The 14,703-nt window shown below is 45.1% G+C and overlaps 1 protein-coding gene across 1 annotated transcript in view; it reads right to left on the bottom strand.

The window, feature by feature from the left end:
- Positions 1-1,993: 1,993 nt before the first annotated feature.
- T265_09914 (hypothetical protein) overlaps positions 1,994-14,703 on the bottom strand; it is a gene marked incomplete at both ends in the record, with an annotated part of 21,305 nt that continues 8,595 nt past the window's right edge. Inside the window, 4 exons of the mRNA XM_009176130.1 lie at positions 1,994-2,164; positions 4,498-4,617; positions 10,422-10,637; positions 13,094-13,128. Coding sequence (XP_009174394.1) covers positions 1,994-2,164; positions 4,498-4,617; positions 10,422-10,637; positions 13,094-13,128 — 542 coding nt within the window. The remainder of the gene's footprint in view (positions 2,165-4,497; positions 4,618-10,421; positions 10,638-13,093; positions 13,129-14,703) is intronic.

Below are 14,703 nucleotides of genomic sequence, written 5' to 3'. Positions count from 1 at the left end.
CTACAGACACTAGACTCATGCAACACACGGAAAATGTGGAAAACTGAGGTAGAATGAAGTCAGTAGAAAGTCAGCATGTGAGTAGATCGAGAGAGAGAGAGAGAGAGAGAGAGAGAGAGAGAGAGAGAGAGAGAGAGAGAGAGAGAGAGAGAGAGAGAGAGAGAGAGAGAGAGAGAGAGAGAGAGAGAGAGAGAGAGAGAGAGAGAGATCCAAAATGACTAGGTGCATTCACGGGCGTTCTTTTCGAACGCATAGCTCTATTTTCGCTAACCTTACTTGAGTATTCAACTGAAGACAAGTGGATTAAACCACTCACGGATAAACAGGGAGAATTCAAACGCGAGGTATAACTGAATCGCTCATGAAGTTTTCCAGATGAAGCGCGTGGGATTTCACATGGTTCAGTTATGCTGTATGTGAACTTTAAGCCAGAAGGTCAGTCGGTTGAATTCTGGTGAGTTTTGACCAGAATTACTTTATAGGAACCGACCGGGGGTTCCCCACTATCTGATGAGCCTAAAGGAGGGCGAAACAGGTAGTGGGTTATCGAAAGGTTTTCAGCAGCCTGATAAGTAGTGTGGTGGTGTGTCACGAAAATATGCTTCGCCACTCACGTTAAACTCGCCTCACAGTAATCGACTATCGGGACGACCGTAAAGTTTTCCGTTCGACAAAGTGTATTTCAAAAATTATCACATACACTGGAAACAGTTAAAACTTAAATTATGAATGAATGGGCGGAAGACTACCTCCACCGGTCATCTGCAGGCAAGCGGGTGTACCACTCTAAAACTATCGCAGTGTCAGCTTTACGTCGAGAAAGGCTTCGATGAATGCAGAAACATTGCACACACAATTATTAGATGAAGTTCAACCATTCTGCTGTTGGATTTCGTCGACAGGAGGTAAAAAAAAAACAATTACGCCGTTTAGCGGNGTTTAGCGGGCGGGTTTATACGGGGGGGGGGGCGAGATGGTTTAAGTGGTTACAGATCGAATTTACTGACCGAAGGCCCGACCTCTGCCTCTCGATTTCCCCTGCCTAGGCTTAGGAAACCTGGCGGTATCCCACCCCTCGTGCTTCCCTCCGGGGTCATGGCAGCTAGGCAGCGAAAGATGTTACAGCTGAACAGTTTTTTGGAGTTTATACCCCATATTATGCCACAAGATTTTATTCACGCGATAAAGGATGACCAACCTAATAGCTCCAAAGGAAGACCGGGTGAGTGACAAGAACCAACGATCTGAAGAAGGGGTATGCAGTGCCTGAGTCAATCAACCAGCTTCCGCAAGAAACTGGTGACTGGGCTCCAAGTAACAACTCATTTTGAATTCCTAGGGAGTGCGAGTACATTCCAAACGGGCCCTGATGATTGAAAGCACCATAAAACTATTCTTAAAAACTAATTGCTGAACTTAAGGGTCATCCAGTTGTCACACGAGACTGGGTCATTCACCATCCAAAAAGGACCATTTTGACCAGGTCTGACCGGCTGACCTGGCAGCTGTATAGTATGGTTTGACTCATGAAGGTCATGCAACTGTAGTCTGGTTTGCCACCTATCACGCGGCCGTTACACTATTGAATACGCCCGATGAACCATAATCTGTCGGTTCAAACGGAATCTACTGGGCTGTGGCCGACAAGTGGACTTGTTCAATCCATTCACTTCCATTTCTCAAAAAAGAAATTTCAAACTGAAAAAGCGCTGTGCCAATAGTAGACGCCCTCAATCTAACCAAGCTGATAACTGACGGCGACTTCCTGAAGGCACACAAAGCCAACGATGGTCGTCGGAATCGGCGCGCTCTTGCACATCTACAACAGTTGATACCTAATATTGTTGACCTAACTAGTTGAATGCTCTACAAAAAGCTGGACGAAGGACAGAAACGCTGTTATTTTTCGTCTCCGATCGACCTTTAGGTTCGAAAACCTAGGTCTAATGAAGTAGGCGAAACTGTGCATTGACAGTAAGTCTAGACACTGGACTTACACATCGTTCACATTAAGGTCTTTCAAAATCTGGCAATAGTCCACGTTCCATACAGCTTGATCGTCCCAAACTTTGCTGGCCAATAGGATTGCACACAGCACAGCACGCTTCCACGTGGCTGGAGTGAGCTCCGTTTCGGCACTGGTCAGCAAACGTTCAAGGTATACCTGGAGAAACATGAGGGCGGAAAACAGTGAAAAGCCAGTGGAAAAAGGACGTTGTAGCCAAAGTAAAGATGATTGGAAAATAAATGTATGTCTACGTAATCCAGATTGACAGAGAAAATTACGATACAGTGTATGTAGTTGCCAACGGAACAAATGATCACAGGTTGCGTGAAGCAAACGCACACCCAACAACACGTCTGCTGAAACAGTACTAGTTTCGCTGACCACCAATCTGATTGGGCTCGTCAGCGGTAGAAACTAAATCGCGAAACCGATTCCAAAAACGTGAACCAACATGAATAGAATTTCACTTCATCGGTATGCGATTGAGTCACAGCTGTTTAGGAATTCAATGGTGTTGCTTTCAAAAATGCTGACAAACACCACTTTTCTACTGCAACACGATGGAAGGGAGTTTTTTACTTCCCGGAATGTACGAAGACTATTCTAACACAGGTTCGATGACAGGGAGGGTGTGGTTAACGAAACCTAAACAATGACCACAACATTGTCTGGGCGTTGGAAGAAGAGTACTACCGGTAGGCGGACGGTTAGAGCCAAGAATTAGATGCAGAACCTGAGTATCACAGACATCAGTACAGCGGCTTCGGTGTGCTGAAAACTGGTGAATGGAGAAGGAACATCTCCATGTTGAGCCCGCACGGGAGTGCGACGACTGCCGGTGTGAGAGCTTCCCCCCCGTCACTTCTATACTTTACTAACGCCTTTAAGTCGCCTTCATTCTATCCACAGTTGAGTAGAAAAAGTTTGGCAAAGCATGCCGTCCAGTGAATCAGGTGACCATGAACCTATAATTACTGAGTGGTCATCATCGCCTAATGTGGGTCATATCACCGACGAAATATTACCAGTTGGACACGAGAAACACATTGAAAATTCAAAGAACATGTTGAAAAATATGTCACTTCAAGCAAGCATGTTGGCTCGTATTAAAGCATGCATTCACTTCACAGTTTTTGTGGAGAATATTTTGCCACCTAAACAGAACCAAAACGGGATATCCAACAGACAGGAAGCGCCGTGTGAGGTTCTTCTGAATTAAGGGTACGAGAAGCCAACTCCAACGTGAGGCAAATTTATGCAGGATAAAGCGTTCAGCTGTAGCACCCTTCCGGTGCCTAGCTGCCATGCCACCCGAAGGAAGCACGAGGGCTGGGATATTGTCAGGGTGCCCAAGCCTAGACAGGGGAACTCGAGTGGCGGAGGTCGGATTCGAACCACGAACCTTCCGGTCAGTAAATTCGCGCTCTAATCACTTGGGCCATCTCGCCCCAGGACAGGTGAAGGACTGTCCAAATGAAGGGTGATAATGGTTAGAAAAATAGGATCAGTGACCCACATTACTGACGGAGGAGGAAAGACAAGTATAGCCTTGACGTGTGCACTAGAACTGCCTCAATAATACACCAGTGTAAAAACGGTCAAGCTGTAGAACTTAAAAGAAATTTCGAAGCTGAAAATCAATGCTTTTTGTTTACCTCCCGTTCACAGGAAGCGATGCCAACAAAATTTAAGTGTAGCTTGTGGGCCCTTGAAAACTGTTGAAGAATACAGTGGCAGACTAGTTTGTTTTCACGCCGAACAATGGAAGGAAGCAACAGAGTTGAGATGATTAATTAAAGATGCTGGAAATGACAACGTGATGATCGAATACCACAGAAGTAGTATACGCAGCCACATACGTGAGCCGGCAGCCGACTCAGTTTAAGGATATGATTGGCTGGGTTCAAGAGCATCAAATTCAAGTGGGTCATGACCTCAAATTTAAGTTATTTACTTAATAGATGAAGACTCCCAAATGTGTCACTAAGCTCATGGCAACGGAAGCATGCAAACGTTGTGTATCGGGTTCTCTTGCCGTTGGAAGATTGTGGTATACAGAAATACCGATAGATTAACCACCCTGTGGGCAATCCGATCACGTGAGAAAACTGAATGCCCCTAAGTGGGAACTCACTACGGAAGAGTGAGCAAAAGGGCGGCTACAAGTAGGAATTAAATGAAGTCCCAAAATTGGAAAAAGCTTGGAACTGATCGAGAAGTCATCGTTTCTGAAGGGCTTGGTAAACAATCGGTAAATTTTAATTGGGCAACGTTTCGCTTGGCCAACTTGGAGACCTGCTCACTTGACCTGATGAAGCTTTTGTGCCAAAAGCGATACGTTGCCCGATTAAAAACTACCGATTATTTGCCAAGCCCCTCTGAAACGAGGTCTTGAAGTGCTTAGCAAAAGGCATACTTCATTAGTTTTCAATGGAGAAAGGTGAGCTACATTAGAAACGCAAGTGATAAGAGACTTTCTAAGAACTTACCATGGTGACGATTGCACACTCGGGAGAAAGCTGGGCCATTTGGAAGAGATTACGAATAAAACGATAGACATTCTTTTGATCCGGGTCATGCGATCCATAGTCTGGGGGAACCGGTTCGTTCTGATGGCAAAAGAAGGATAAAAACCGATACAGTGTTGCGTTTTAGTGGTGGTAGCTACGGATAATTTTTAAATACATGTCCGATTTCACCAATTAGGCTTGAAGATGAACAACAAGACAGTATCAAGTAGTAGCCTGTGCAGCATCTTGATAACTCAAGTAGACAGTAATTTGGAACAATTTATTGGAACGAGCATCGATAAACGACGGCAGCAGTTTAAAGCAAGGAGCAAAACAACACAGTCATGCGTTGCATTCCCATACAAATATCTGGAGGCGATGAAGCATCGACTTTGTGTGTGGCCAACTAACGAACACAAGTAATTTTCTAATGAAAAAAAATCAACAGTTTGGATACTCAGGTCGCTGTGATGAAGCTGCAAGGATAGTGATGTCAATAACTTCCATATTTTTTTCGCAATACCACTTAGAGTGGAATGGGGGGAGGCATGGGTTGGAAAATACAGTGCTTAAATCTCTTCCGAAAGGGAGTTGAAGGCGCCGTGTCGAGACATTCTCAAACAGTTGTAAGCACATATAGTCATTCGATTCCTGGTCCCACAGAACGAGTGACGATAGACGAATGAAAGGCGATGCGCAGTTGCTAAATACACTGCACATTACATTATCCAGCAGAAATCTTTCATCGGGATGTTGGTTCAAACACTTTCTCATAAAAACCCTAACCATGTTCCACTTCAGATCGAGAACTAAGCGAATCGCCAAACAGCAAAGATGAGAACTGCTTCGCTTGAACGAGTGATGGAGTGTTATGTTCATCCAGCCAGGGAAAAAATCTCAAGTTTATGTATGAATCACTGCTTCACACAAGGTTGAAGAGTGACGTTGGTTTGGTCAACGAGTGGCGACAGGTCTGCAAGCTGACTAGATGGTACTCGATAAAGCACGTTAAAAGTAACGGAAGGACGACTGTTCGCACGCGAGTGATGTGAACGTGAATACTACGAAATCCACAAACACCTAAAACTAAAACAGCGTCATTCATAAACAAGACATTTTCCGTAGGTAGACAACAAGTCCGAACGTGCATGTCACAGTCTAAAGCTTGGTTCACGCACAATACCTACACTACACAAGACAACTCAAGCAGGCAATTTAGAATCACACGATGCCAATCGGACTTCAACTACATGTTAGGGGACTGCCGCTATGGATATGGAGCGGTCTACGTTGATAGCGCTTAAGGCTAAGCGACGGAGGCCACACCTGAGCGCTACAGCGAAGAAAGCTTCTACAAAGCTTCTTTCTTTAACTCAAGCACGTATGGCGTGCAGTCATTGCCCAACATCACTGAACTATAATCACTACATCATCAGGTTCACTGACACCAAGGCTGATGACGAAGTCTCCTCACGCGAGAATAACCAAAAGTCGAACGAATCGAGAACGTTGAGAAATCCCAGTTAAACTGGTACAAAGGAACCATGGAAGTAACTAGCTAGCAAAATATGTCCGATAAGTTATCGATCAAATAATTTACTGGTTATGACCACCCATTCCTGACCTTTCGGGTTAGCACGACACAATTTCAGTGCGAACAACCCAGATAGCTACGCCCGGATAGAGGCACCCGAGCCGCAACCAAGTGACTCTACAGCCGAGATCGAGCGTCTGGCAGTCGTCAGTCTGTGAGAGCAAACATTTAATTCAGGGTACGTGTGTCGATTACAAGAAGATTTCATATAAAGCGTTGTGAAGAAAACTAAGTGGTCGAGTGGAGGGCGAATAACACTGCCCTCACGAGTATGAAATTATTAGACTCACTAATTCACCTTAGCTCAGTTTTCAGACGGATTTTCGGCGCTGACGATGTCCACTACCTTCCCAGTAATGTACATAATGGTGAAGCTCTAATAGAGCCAGACAAATGTCGGCGGTTGGAGCTACAATATCACCAAGTTGTGGAACTACATAGTGAACTCGAATTAAGAGTCTATAGCGTACTTCCCATAAAATTGTTCGCAGAAAGGATCTTAGGCAACACACTAGCGTATAAAACTCAATTGCATCATGCTAGTGAGGGTGAGACGGCAAAGTTGACATCATTGCAGATAAGACGAGACTTTTGTGTGACCGCATGGACCGTGAGATGTAGCACGACCATCCTAGTAGTTGAGTGATGAACTGGTTTCTTTTTCCAACTTATCGGAATTGTCCATATCTACAAGAACCGCATTCATAGCCGATGCAACAAGAAGCCAAAGTCTGAATCTTGCGCTACGGAGACGGAAGGATGGAGTTACAATACAAAATTCTTCCGGAAGCCTTTGTTTCCTGATCGAAAATCTGAAAAGTGTTAGGAGTAACACAGCGAGATCCCTAGTACCGATACGCTCAGGGGAAGAATCAGACGACCGGCGATTTCAAATGCATCCTACTCCCCTAACCTGTAAGATACAACTAGGACGAATGGGGGCGAGATGGCTCAGTGGTTAGAGCGCGAATTTACTGACCGGAAGGTTCGTGGTTCGAACCCGACCTCTGCCTCACAACTTCCCCTGTCTAGGCTTGGGCAACCTGGCAGCGCCTCCTTTGTGTGGCATGGCAGCTAGGCACCGAAAGGGTGTTACAGCTGAACGAACTAGGACAAATCTGTAGTGGTCATAGACAGCTGACTAAACATCGCCTACGAATCTTCCGGCTGCGTCCGTGGGGAGAAACTAAGCAGCGATGAAAACAAGTGACATTCTAGATCCGTGAAGTGGCAGAAGTACGACCGCAGGTGCTTCATACACTGGAGGGAACGAATACACAAACTGAATTTGAACACTTTCCCGTGGATACGAGCTAAATAAGATTGACAAGAGGAGTTCGGGACCACCGAAAATGGAAATCTCTGGGGGGCCGTTATTTCTGAGGTTAGAAGCACGTGTAAGGGATTGCGCCGATGAAAACTGCAACAGGCAAGGCTAACCGTGATATACCGCAGACTCACTACGAATGACCGTGAATACGGCTCTAGAATTGTGGGAAACCTCATTGTGAAATGACGGTTGATTCAAATTCCAACAAAACTTTCGAATTTATTTAGGGTGGTGGCAAAGTCAGTGGTACTGTTGCTAGGGTCAGGTAGTCGCGCGCACACCGAAGACTGGAAAGTTGCAATGACCCATGTGATCTGTCATGCTAACTGCGGTATTCGCCGTTGGCGTTTCTAAGCAACAGTTCTACATTGAAGTGTGACTGCCACTACACTAGTGGAAATGCCACAGGTTAAATGATAGAATAGTTCATGATACCGAATAAAAACCCACCTTCGAAGTTAGTCATTTTATTTTCAAGGCTGGATCAGAAGACCAATTGTTCATTTTTTAAGCGGACAGACAAAAAACTTGTCTATTGGTCGAAGTGGCCATAAAAACTATGATCTTTTGTCATGTATTTGTGTGTGCACGTGTGCACTGCAACCACGTGTGACCCGTATGTCGCGTATAAACCCTAGAAAAAAAGGGGTTTCGCCCAAAGGTATTTTCACCGTCTTTGTGATGTTCTGCTGGCCAATCACCGACCGAAAGGTTAAAACAGGGATGGCATATCAATCAGAAAATGTGGGCGACCAGTACTTAAATCTTCCAAGTTGGTGTGTCGGACGGTGCATTGGACCAACCAGAGATTTGTCCCATAACAACGGCGAAAAATTTACGGCGTAACCCATGTATTACAGCGACCAAAAACTGTGCATTGCCTGATCATTCGTTTAGATTTAGTAATTTTTCCATTAACGTCTCATTAAATTCCGAGTCACCTAATAAAACTCGGGTAATCGTGGAATATATATGTGCCGCTCTGGAGAGGCCTCCCGAAGGAGCCGTTGAAAAGTGGTCCCTTTTGAGGGAGCCAGTAAAAATCAAATACGGTAGTTTCCAATTAGAGAAAACACTCGAGACCATCCAAGCTTGTTCCCTCGTGGTGGAGAGTCTCTATAAAGGGAATTCGGTCTTTCTGACCTTGCATAGGTCGTTAGCATCCACCGATGTGTCCAGGTTTGTCTACATGGCTGTTCGGTCGTCTGTGAACTTCACTGACCTTGTTTTAGGTGTTTGACACAGGCTACAACCACCAAAACGAACTGAATGCAATCATTCATGTGCATTGGTTGCCGCTGCATTTATGAGTCTTTAGTCCAGTTTATTCTTCTTTCGGAACCCTTTGTTATCGTCTGCCAACTAGAACTAGGAATGCCAGTTAAATTTGTGCGACAATCCAGACGCCTCTTTGCCGCTATCGTCACCTCACGCATTCAAGAATGGCTCTTTTTCTCTCGATAAAGACGCTCGAATGACGTGAAATCAAGATTCACTGAGCTGAGTGAAACGACTCATTGATCAATCCTAGTTTGACGCGACCCAGGAAAATGAGGTCAGTATTCATCCAGAGTTGGTTGCTGAGTAAACACGACAAGTGCTAAAGTTATCACTGTCTCCCTGGTCAGTTGGACGACACGGCTGTTCTGGTCCAATTGAACAGTGTCGACTACGTCTGGACGATTTGAGTGACCAGGCACTACCTGATCAATTTGGATTATGGTAGAGCGTTACCCCGTGCGGAATGTTCTCTCGGAAAGAGGACTCGGTAGTAATCCAGAGTTGGTTGCTGAGTAAACACGACGACAAGTTCTAAAGTTATCACTGTCTCCTTGGTCAGTTGGACGACACGGTTGTTCTGGTCCAATTGAACAGTGGCGACCACGTCCGGACAATTTGAATGACCAGGTAGTACTTGATCAATTTGGATTATGGTGGAGCGTTACCTTGTGCAGAGCGTTTTCTCGGAAAGAGGACGCAGTAGTAAAGAATGACTGAAGAAGATCACAATCCTCTATGAGAACTCTTCTCATAGAAAACGCACTGTGCAGTAGTCCCTCCGTACAAGAAATGCCAATCAAGAGCAATCAAACTGCCTTCTTAGCTCAAAACATTGTTTTTCTAGAGGTTGGATCAACAACAAAGCCAGTTTAACAGCTATAAAAACCACTTTATGAATACCATAATCTAATGAAGCAATTGAAAACCACGTCAGTCAACAGAACCTACAGTTCGTATTCTACGAGACTGCTCTAGTGTTTCACCAATTCACATCAATTACGGGCAGACCTGCAATTTCGAAGAGGTGCACCTCCTCTCATGAACAGTCTTCATCTCGGCATCTGGGCCTCCATTTAAAATACATTCTTAGTTTTGAACGATGCATCACACCTGACAATGATTAACAACGTCTCCCGACCAAAGATTCACAGTTCCATGAGGCAACCATTAGCAAAACCAAGCTGTTGTCGCAGAACATGATAAACAAATGGTGTGGACTGCGTTCAGACACAGAGTAAAAATAACGCTATGTTTTGCCCTGTTCTGGGGAGGGAGGATGAAACCAAGCCTACCTGATTCGTCTGACAAGCAAAACGAGATTCTGGCCATAGATCTCTAAAACCACTCGTATTGTGGTCACTGCGCGGATTCTTTAAGGATTTTTCTAGCACGTTCTTTCAGAAAGTTTTGCAAACAGGGGTTTTGTACGAAGAGACAATACGAGGTAACTACCAAAGCGGAAGTTTCTTATAAAAAGAGGAACTACTGCAAGGAACAAGCAAGAGAGGATTTGAGGCAATTCTGCTTGATGCACCTCTCGCTCCGAATACCCATGCAGTGTATAGTGCACTTCAGACAGAAAGAACACAAGTTCCAAGTTGTTCTCTAACCCAAACCGCCCCAGATTGTCCGGTCGCTAACTTTAGATCACCGAAACATCAGCTTCGGTCCGATGCCTTGACAACCGCTCACACTCACCTGCACGGGATGCAGCCGCTCGTCGAAAATTTCTGGCATATATGAACTCGGACAGCGTCGATCGCGATTTTTTATTTGCAAGTAGACCGCATGCGACAAAGCTCTGACTGTCGATTTCGGATCAGGCCGCGTGACAGTGGAGTCATCTAGGCGAACGGTGGAAGAAGAACTGGATCGATGAAGTGGACACCCATTTCGTTGACGACTTCGCGATACCTGGATTGGGAATAATAATAATAATAATGTGGTAATCGTCTAGCTATATCACATACTGTTGTGTCAAGCTGGGGAATCATGAGAGCCAAGATAATGCCAGGTTGCTCAGTCTAGACAGGAGCAGTTGAGATGCAGAGGGCGGGCTCAAACCACTGACCTTCCGATCTGCAAGTTTGCGTCTTAACTACTGAGCAATCTCGAGCTCCTATGCCAAGAGGCGGTGGAGCAAACAAAATATGGTGGACGAAGATATGGATGGAAAGGTCTTGGGATGAAGTATTGAAGTCTTAAGTTCTATTTTCTGCCCGACTGTGGTTCCATTCACTGTAGAATCATCCTCAATTACTTTGCAAGAGCTACCAATTTTAGAAGTGACCCCTCATCAGCGTTCAGCTGTAGCACCCTTCCGGTGCCTAGCTGCCATGCCACCGGAAGGAAGCCCGAAGGTGAGCCAATGGTGGCTTGAGACTTTCAAAGAGGCTCATGGAAAGACCGTAATAATAGCCGTTCTTTAAAAGCGGAATATCAAATGGAAGTCCTCTTTAGCTGCGCTACTAATGCTGTTGTCTGAATCTGGTTGAACTTTTACTGTTAGTGACGGGATAAAAATATCCTCCAGGTTAACGAATGAATAAAATGGGGTACACCAGTGGTATGGTTCAGGTGAGTGGCAGCGTGACCAAGGTATGCCAATAAAGATTGCTACTTTTCATGTAACAGTACTCCAGACTGTACAAAAACAATTACACCTGACTATTTCTGCTTGGATGAAGTTATATATTGAATTAATATTCGGATGGAAAGTCGAATAGCAGACATCACTACGGATTGCAAGCGTGTAGGTCAGCGATTCTCTGGCAAAGACGACAACAATAAGTTAGTTCCTCAGTGAAGGGAAGAGGCTACAACGCTATTGTGCGCGCACTATTACTATATGGCTACGAAGCTTGACTGCTGGGTGTTGTATATTTTCGGGGCTAGTAGGTTACTGTTTTATCACTCAGGCCCGGTGGCAACATCCAGTAGGTAATAAAGGACTGTGTTCGAGTGCTGTGGACATACAGCCCACCTGCATTCAAGTGCATCCGATGCGTTGATACATTGCCTGTACGCGCCGGACCTAACTGAGAGAAACGAAAGGGAAGTTCAACCGATAAAAGGACGAGTGCCGAAGAGCTGAGACCCAAAACATTGACAGGATACCGCTGAAAACATTCAACGCTGGGTTAGACTGAAAGGACAGAGTATAACTAGCAGTTTGGCTTACAGCCATCTACGTCTTTATCAAGCTTTTGCCAGTTCTCCTCAACATCTACCTGCTGCGTTTCCTGATTAACACCTGCCCGACCCTACTACCATATCACGAAGTGACAGAACCAGGAGCCGTCCGACCACTGGTTTGCCATTACCGCTCGAATGGCGCGGCAGTGGACATCCTCCTGAAATCGCTGTCACGGTGACTTATCTCGAGTAAGTGCAAAATCTCCCGAAAACCTGGATCAATTGACATATGAGAACAAAGTCTTGGTGTGTATAAAAAACGATGTCGCTGTTAAGCGTTGTGCTATCGGGTAATTTCTGGCACATTAAATCAACGGATTGTTCTCCAAACTCTTCCGAAATATAACGCCTCTTGGTTTATCTAAATGTGTTTCCGCCACACCCTCATACATGAGAATGACGTCGCCCACATAGTTCGAGCGGTGCAGGTTCTCACTGACGACCGTTCGAAAACTGGTGTTTTGGAAACCATTCACCACCCATTTAGTCAGCGATAACCTTGCATAGGGACTGGGAGAACGGTTTCCTTGCCAAAAATTACTGTTTTCAAGGTGGCTTTTGAACAGCTTTCCGGAGGATTGTGAGGCCTTCCCTGTTAACCAAACGTTGTAGCTTGCTGACGGTAGTGCAACTTGTGTCGGTTCTGAGCTTCCTGCTCCGACATAGAATGTCTCACGACGTGGCGCTAGAATCTTCATGAGGAGGCCAGAGGCGTTAAATTATAGATGCTCTATCCAGATCACCTGACATTCTGACCAATCAAGACACACTTTCGTTTGGTTCTTAGCCCACACGTGACACATCCGTCCGATCGATGTGATGTTCGGTTATTAAGAGCGGCTGGCCTCCGGACAGATCGGACACAGTAACAGGTCGATAGTTGTCAACCCTTTGTCAGAGATTTATGCGCTTAGGGGGGAAATGATACGATAGGTCCACCCAGGGTAGTAAATCGTCTGAATTCAAAGATCATACCTACAAGGACTAATGAAGTGCAAAGGATCGAAATATGGTGTCCAGTATTAGGACTTTCGGGGACAAATCGCGGCGTTTGTCGCAACTGTTTGTCGCTGGGGTGTACATAAATGGCTCAGAAAGGTAGCCAGAGATATGCCGAAAATAGAACATGGGATGAAGAACACCAGGAAGAATATGACGAACAAAAGCTAACTTACACTTCGGTCGTACATGCTGCGTCGTTTACGGAAACCTGAAGATTAATAGACAAAAGAACAGGGAAAATAAGATGCCAGAAAACGTGAGTCTCGCAGAGACAAAGTTATAACTAATACCACAAACGTGTTCCACCTAGAGTTACAAAGAGTTCGCGAACGCTGGGTCTAGGGTCTGGCCACCAAGAGAGTGTTCCACCTGGCAAGCAGTATGTCCAAGAAACACGTCTGTCGATCGGAAATTTGTCCGGCAATGGATAGGTAAAAATTGCGCAAGAAAACGTCCCCGATCCGTTCACATTAACTGTAACAAGTAAGGCGATTTTTTTACTGATTCTCCGGCAAAATAACAAAAACAACTGAACACGCGTGTTTTCGTCAACGTTCCATACAGTGTTCCTCTCGTTCCCTGAAACACTGTGAAATGAGGTCAACCGGGCCAGTTATTATCACTAAATGAGCTAATGCCACTATTACGGCCGTTGCCTAGTGGACCACTGGTTGTATTCACACGCTAGAAAATTGGTTCCGGATGGCAGATTGTGTGGATTCCAACCAAGGCAAAAAATGAAATGCATGAACTCCAACTGGACTCTAGAGTGTCAGAAGGAAAGAAGTATTGATTGCCAGAACTGTGTTGAAAATCCATAGTGGAGCTCGTCCCAGCAGAAAATTGTCGGCGTTCAAGAAACACGTATTTTTCTGTTCCAGTGGCAAAGATTTGAAGTTAAAAAGAGCCCAAGAATGTTTGTCGTATTGTGACGTTCCAACAGTGTTCGGTAAAAAAAACACCAGTGGCCACAGAAAGGTGGTCAAGTCTACAAACCATGGGCAACACGCTCAGAAAGGAAAAATCTCAAAAGTCACACGAGCCTCCCGTTTGAGAAGTCACGACTCGAACCAGTCGATATATAATGTTAACTGAATGACTGAAGGCTGATCGACGCTATAGTTTGTCTAAATTAAGCACACTTTTTATCGGCTGTACGTGGCCGAACGGTCTGGTGCTCAGCTACACGTCCAAAGATAGAGGTTAGAATCCCTCTAGTGATTCGTAGGCTGTGCATCGTTGACGAATGCCAGCGAGAATAAAACAGTTGTACAGCTTCCCCGGTGGTTCGTCGTAGATTTCCAGAGTTAAAACCCAACCGAAACTACTGAATCTCATTTCGGAACGCAAAAAGTAAAGTGCTCCAGAAACAAAACAAACTCGTGTCATTTACGTAGCACACATTTGCATAAGGAGACAAGGGGAAGGGTGGGGAAATACTGCAAAAATCATAATATATCCCTAGGAAAAACAGCGAGGAACCCATACCACTGAAATGAAACAGCAGAGCACAACACAGCGGTACAAGGGGCTACCACTGGGGTTTACCCAATGCCAACTGTCAGCGACGCCAAAAAAAGCTCAGTGCGCTGCGTTAGCTTAGAACTGGCCACGTGATCAAGATTGCGATCAGTAAGGCGCCATACGCTGAAGAGTCTAACAGGGCACATCATCATCATCATCAAGGACAGCTACATCAGTGTTGCCACTGATGCTTCACCGCCGTACAACCATAAGGTTTGTCTATATATATATATATATATATATATATATATATATATAT

Source organism: Opisthorchis viverrini (genome assembly GCF_000715545.1).
Source record: "Opisthorchis viverrini unplaced genomic scaffold opera_v5_318, whole genome shotgun sequence".
In the NCBI taxonomy this organism is placed as follows: Eukaryota; Metazoa; Platyhelminthes; class Trematoda; order Opisthorchiida; family Opisthorchiidae; genus Opisthorchis; species Opisthorchis viverrini.
The sequence above is the reverse complement of the archived record's forward strand: the minus strand, read 5'-3'. Positions and strand labels throughout refer to the sequence as shown.